General features: G+C 38.8%; 1 protein-coding gene across 1 annotated transcript in view; it reads right to left on the reverse strand.

The window, feature by feature from the left end:
- Nucleotides 1-2,886, reverse strand: part of CCDC14 (coiled-coil domain containing 14) — a 49,163-nt gene extending 46,277 nt beyond the window's left edge. The window contains exon 1 of the mRNA XM_039240668.1: nucleotides 2,786-2,886. Within this exon, the coding sequence (XP_039096599.1) occupies nucleotides 2,786-2,815 (30 nt within the window). The 5' untranslated portion in view covers nucleotides 2,816-2,886. The remainder of the gene's footprint in view (nucleotides 1-2,785) is intronic.
- Nucleotides 2,887-6,000: the final 3,114 nt, after the last annotated feature.

Here is a 6,000-nt window from a genome sequence, read left to right on the forward strand (position 1 = left end):
CTCACTGCGGTTTTAATTTGCATTTCCCTAATGAATAGTAATGTTGAGCACCTTTTCATGTGCTTATTGGCCTTTTATGTATCTTTTTTGGAGATAGGTCTATTCAGGTCCTTTGCTCATTTTCTAATGAGATTATTTGTTTTTTTTGCTATTAGGTTGTAGGAGTTCCTTATATATTTTGGGTATTAACCCTTTAGAAGACAGAGGGTTTACAAATCTTTTTTTCCCATTCCATAAGCTGCCTTTTCACTCTGTTGTTTCCTTTACTCTGCAGATGCTTTTTATTTTGATGTATCCAGGCTCATCTTATAATTTTCCTGCTTCAGCTGTGGAGTTGAACATTCCTCTAAGAAGTCATGGTTCCTTTAGTGAATGATATTTAGAAACCAGATCTAGACACTAGATTTTGCTACTGGGACTTCCAATCTTGTCCCATGTGGATTTTCTTAGTAATAATGACTAGCTAGTTGCAAAAAAGTAAATCTTATTTTTAAATAGTTTTCCATATTAACATACCTTCAAAAAATTTTTAATGGTTGTATAATATTTCCTTGAGTGGAAGTAATATAACATGTCCTTGGGTTGCTTCTATTTTTCACAACTGAAAAACAAGGCTGAAAAAACCCTTTCCATATACAGAAAAAAGTATTTTCATACTCAGGATTAAAAGCTTATTTATTTGGTGAAAGGCTATTATTCATTTAATAGCTCTTGATACAAATTACAAAAACACTCTCAAAAAGAAGGAGTGTCTCAAATCACAACGCATGAGAACATAGTTTTGCTTTATCTCACATTTACTTCCACTGGGTATTATCATTAAACTTCTTTTCTTTGCTATTTGAGAAAAATATAAGCATTTTTTATAAGTTGTATCTCCTACTAACAGGTGCAAGATTATACTTGAATATTTAGAGGTACCAAAGTCTGTCATTTCCATTTAATCCACACCCTATGATTTATTACTTCTGTGCACTAGGAACCTAAATTTCAAAAAGAAGGCTTGTTCAAAGTCATACATCTAATTAAACATAGTGTAATGTTTAAAAGGAGGGGCTTTCAGACCACCTATGTGGGTCTGAATCTTGCTCCACTGCTAACAAGTTTTATAACTGTAGGAAAATTATTCAAAGTCTCCATCCTCAATTTTCTCATCTATAAAATGGAGATGATAACAGTATCTACCTCATAAGGCTATTACGAATATATAATGAATTAGAAGTACTTTTGGAAAAACACTTAAGAATAGCATCTACCACACAAGTGCTACATCAGTGTTAGCTATTCTTATCATTAAGATGGTAGTAAACTGTTTTTAAGGGGACCAATTTTGTTGCACGTTTATGCCAAGAGTGAGATAGATGTTGTATCAAATTCTCTCATGTAATCCCACCCCCAGCCCCAATTCTTTGAGGCAGGATTTTATACCTATTTACACCTATTTTACAGCTCCAGGAAAGGAGGCTCAGAGAAGTAAAAAGCACTTTGCTTAATATCACTACCACAGTAGTGGCAGAATTGGAATGTGAATCTTGCAGGTGACCTTGATTACAAAAACCATGTTTTTCCCCCTTGCTGACTGCACATATTCTGAGTTCATTCAATGTAAGAGAAAGATCTATAAGGGTAAGGATGGTCAGGAAGCACTCATGAAGAAAGTCTTGAGCCAGTCTTTTTATAAAAAGTGTAAGATTCACATTAATGCGCAAGAGAGTATCATCGGTGAGTTGATAAATGGAGATTTTAAAAAAAGAGAGACGTGGATATATTTAAAGAGGATAAGATCATTCTAGGTAGTGAGTCTGTGTGAGAAATAGTTGATTCATTACCTGAAAATCTACTATGTGCTAGGTGCTGTCCTAGGCCTCAAGGATATAGAGATAAATTGTGTAGAAACAGAGGTAGATACATTAGCAACGTCTCTAGCCTCAGGAGCAGTTTAATAATAGCACAAAGCACAAAAGGGGGCGGGGCAGCATGGAGCATCCAAACAATGAAGATGTGAGAGTGGTAGGGAAGGCTCTTGAGCTGAGGGAAAAGATAGAAAGTGGAGGTAGAGTGACTTCCAGGCAGGACAGAAAGCAAAGTGCAAAGGCACGGAAGCACGAGAGGGCACGGGGCGTCCAAGACACTGCAGAACAAACAGGTGAACAGGGTTGGATACACTCGGAGTGAGGGCAGGTCTGGTAAGGCATGCACTCGGGGGATCCAAAAAAATCGGTGTTTGCAAGACAAAGAACTGAAATTTTACCTTGAAAAAGAAGAGTTCGTGCCAATTTTTAAGCAGAAAAGTAAATCATTCATTTACAACGAGGGGCGTGCTTTTGGAAAGAATAAGGCTGTTGGTGGGGGCACTAACTGGGAGACTTTAGTTTTTACAAGTAGTAGTAAAATATCAGCAATTGTGACGGAAGACCAGAAAATAGCAGCACTTGGTGTAATAGCCAAGAACCTGGATTTGATGCAACAATATACTGAGCCTTGGAGAGGTTAAGTCACCCTACCCAGAGAGGAGGCTGGCCTCGAACTCCGCGCCCTACACCAAAGCCAGCGCTCTGGAGGACTACGATTAAAACAGAACATACATCTATATACAGTGCGGCTGTGTTAGGATGTTAAGACTGGGTGTGCCCCCCCCCCAACTGCCCTCACTCAGCACTTCTAACGCCGCCCGCCGCACTGTCTTTGCTTTTATTGTTTTCTGAGTTTTGCACTTCTCCTGGCCCTTGCCCCTTCGAGTCCTTCTACATCCCCGTAGTGGACGCTTCAGATCCGCAGCCCTCACCTGGCCCGATCGAGATCCGGACCTGACCATCTCTCGCAGCCTCAGAGAAGCCCGGACGGAGGAACGTACGGCTAAACGATAAAAAGAAATTAACCGCCGTGAACTCCAGACTCCCCTTGGCCCGCCCCCCGAGCTTCCGCTTCCGGCAAGGAGCCCGCCGAAAGCCGCGCCTCAGAGTTTCGTGAGTGCTGCGGAGGCCTCTCAAGTACTCCCAGCGCAGCATTCTGAGCTTGCGCGATAGACCCCTCCCGGCGCCGGCTCGCGTCGCACGAAGTCGGTGGGAGAAGTCTACAGACGCCTGCAGGCCCGCGGGGCGGAGCCGGGCGGAGCGGGGCTGGGCCCTGCCTGACAGGCGGGGGACGGAGTCGGCCGGCAGGGGCGGGGCCGGCCGGCAGGGGCGGGGCCGAGAGGATCCGGACTCCTGAACACTTCATATACACTCAAGTACTGAGCTCAGAACCGCTAGCCTGAATGAGCTGGGAGAAAAGGAGATAAGGATTCGCGAGGCCCAGAGGAAGGGTCTAAGGGAGAGGACCGATAGACTTCAAAAGGAATTGGCTTGGCTCGGTGTTCTCTGTGCCATTTTGAATGATTTTGGTTTTGATAGTCCATAAAAATCAATCCTTGGTCTGGTTATCTTTGTCTATCTGATGGCAATTTCAAAATTATTCACTGTGGCCCTTGATCTCAGAATGGTTCTCATGAGTTGGGATCTTGTTTTATTTCAATGCATAGCTGTTTACTCTTCATTTGAGGTAATTACTGTTAATGAAGAATGATTCAGTATTCTTACATTATTTAGCATGCTTCAAGATTTTTAATGGGAATTAGTCTTTGGTGGTAAAGACATTGAGTTTGGGTTCATGTTTTAATTCGCATTGGGGAAAAATTAAATAAGCCAACTAATCACATTTTTTAATAGGAAGAAGAGCTAGGTTTTGAAAATCTTAATTACAATTAAAATAAAAACTCAGAAACTAAAGTCATATTGATTTTGGGAAACTGGGCATTTCATAAATTTAGCTTTGTATTGAATTAGACTTGAAAACCTCTCCCATCTTCATCCTTCTATAAGTGTTTAACACATTTACTTGAGATTACAGTTTTTTTCCTTAAATTGACTTGATTTTTAGAAACTTAGGTTTATTTTTCTTAATACATGCTTATTTTTGAAAATATAGATAAGAAGTTAAAATCACCCATAATCCCAGAGAGTACTGCTTTTAGCAGTTTGGTGCATTCCCTTCTAGACTTTTCCCAACTGTGTATATATTTTTATATATATATTACAATAGGATATGATGCATATTGCTGTAATGTGAATGTTTTAATATGTCATCAACATCGCTTCTCAGTAATTTACAATTACAAAATGGCTGCCTAGTGTACCAGTTTTCTACTGTTTGGAATTTTATGCTTCTCCCCTCCTTTTTGTTTATCTGGGGGGTTTTTTTAGTTTTTCTTTTTTCCCCCTCTTTTAAATTTTTGAGGTAGTCGCTTCCAGGGTTTTTTGTTTTTATTTTCTCAAAAATGTTTTATTGTGGCAAATTACACAAAACATAAAATATACCATCTTATGTGGTTTATCTGTACCATGGAATACTACATGGCAATGAGAAACAATGAAATCTGGCCATGTGGAGCAACATGGATGGACCTTGAGGGTGTTATGCTGAGCGAAATAAGTCAGGCAGAGAAGGACAAATCTCATATGTGTGCACGTATAGGAGGATTAGGAGGAACTTGACGGAGGACCAAGGGGGAGAAGAAGGGCGGAAATGGTGGGGGAAAGGGAGAGAGGCAAACCATGAGAGACTCTTGAATGCTGACAAAAACTGAGGACTGATGGATGTGGGGGGGCGGGGGGATGGGCATGGAGGAGGACACTTGTGGGGATGAGCACTGAGTGTTATGTGGAAACTAATTTGACAATAAACTATTTGTAAAAAAAAATGATAAAAAAATATATATACCATCTTAACCATTTTTAAGTGCACAATTCAGTGGTACTGAATACATTCATAATGTTGTACAACCATCACCACCATTAGCTCCAGAACTTTTTTCATCTTGTGAAAGTGATATTCTATCCCCATTAAACAACTCCCCATTCCACTCTCCCCAAAAGCCCCTGGAAACAACCATTGTACTTTCTGTCTCTATGATTTTGACTAAGTACCTCATATAAACAAGATTACACAATATTTATCCTTTTGTAACTGGCTTATTTCACTTATCTTTAAAAGTTTGTCCATGTTATAACATATGTTAAAAGTCCCTTCCTTTTTAAGATTAAGTAATATTTCATTGTGTGTATATAGCTATCATAAATATTGTTGCTCTGACCATGGTTGTACCAATATCTCTGCTGGACCCTGATTTCAATTTTGAAATATTCAGAATTGCTGCATCATATGGTAATTTTATTTTTAATTTTTTGAGGAACTACCATACTGTTTTCCACATGGCTGTACCATTTTATATTCCCACCAACAGTGATAAGGGTTCCAATTTCTCCCCAGCACTTATTTTCCATTTATTTTGTTCTTTTTTTGGTTTTGGTAGTAGCCAAACCTCATCCTAGTGAGTGTGAGGAAGTATTTCATTGTAATTTTGATTTGCATTTCCATAATGATTAGTAATGTTGAACATCTTTTCTCATGATTATTGGTCATTTGTATATGTATTATCCCAGTACAACACTGTTTTTATTACAGTTGCTTTGAAATAAGGTTTGAAAGCAAGTTTGAAATAAGGAAGTGTGAATCCTCCAGCTTTTTGCTCTGTTTCAAGATTGTATTGGTTATTCAAGGTCCCTTGAGATTCCATATGAATTTTAGGAAGAGTTTTTTTTTTTTTTATGTCTGCAAAAACTGTCACTGGGATTGTGATAGGGATTAAGCTGTAAATCTCTTTGGGTAATATTGACATCTTAACAATATTAAGTATTTCAATCCATGAACATGGGATGTGTTTGCATTTATTTATGTTTTTAATTCCTTTGAGCATCATTTTGAAGTTTTTATTGTACAAGACTTTCACCTCCCTGATTAAGTTAATTCCTGGATGTCTTATTCTTTTCTGAAGACTAATGTAAATGTAATTGTTGTCTTAATTTCCATTTCAGACTGTTCATTAGTTGTACGAAAGTGCAATCAATTTTCATGTGCTGACTTTGTATTCTGTTACTTTCTTGAATTCATTTATTAGTTCTA

The sequence above is a fragment of the Hyaena hyaena genome, unplaced genomic scaffold (genome assembly GCF_003009895.1).
Source record: "Hyaena hyaena isolate Hyena2069 unplaced genomic scaffold, ASM300989v1 scaffold_180, whole genome shotgun sequence".
Taxonomy (NCBI): domain Eukaryota; kingdom Metazoa; phylum Chordata; class Mammalia; order Carnivora; family Hyaenidae; genus Hyaena; species Hyaena hyaena.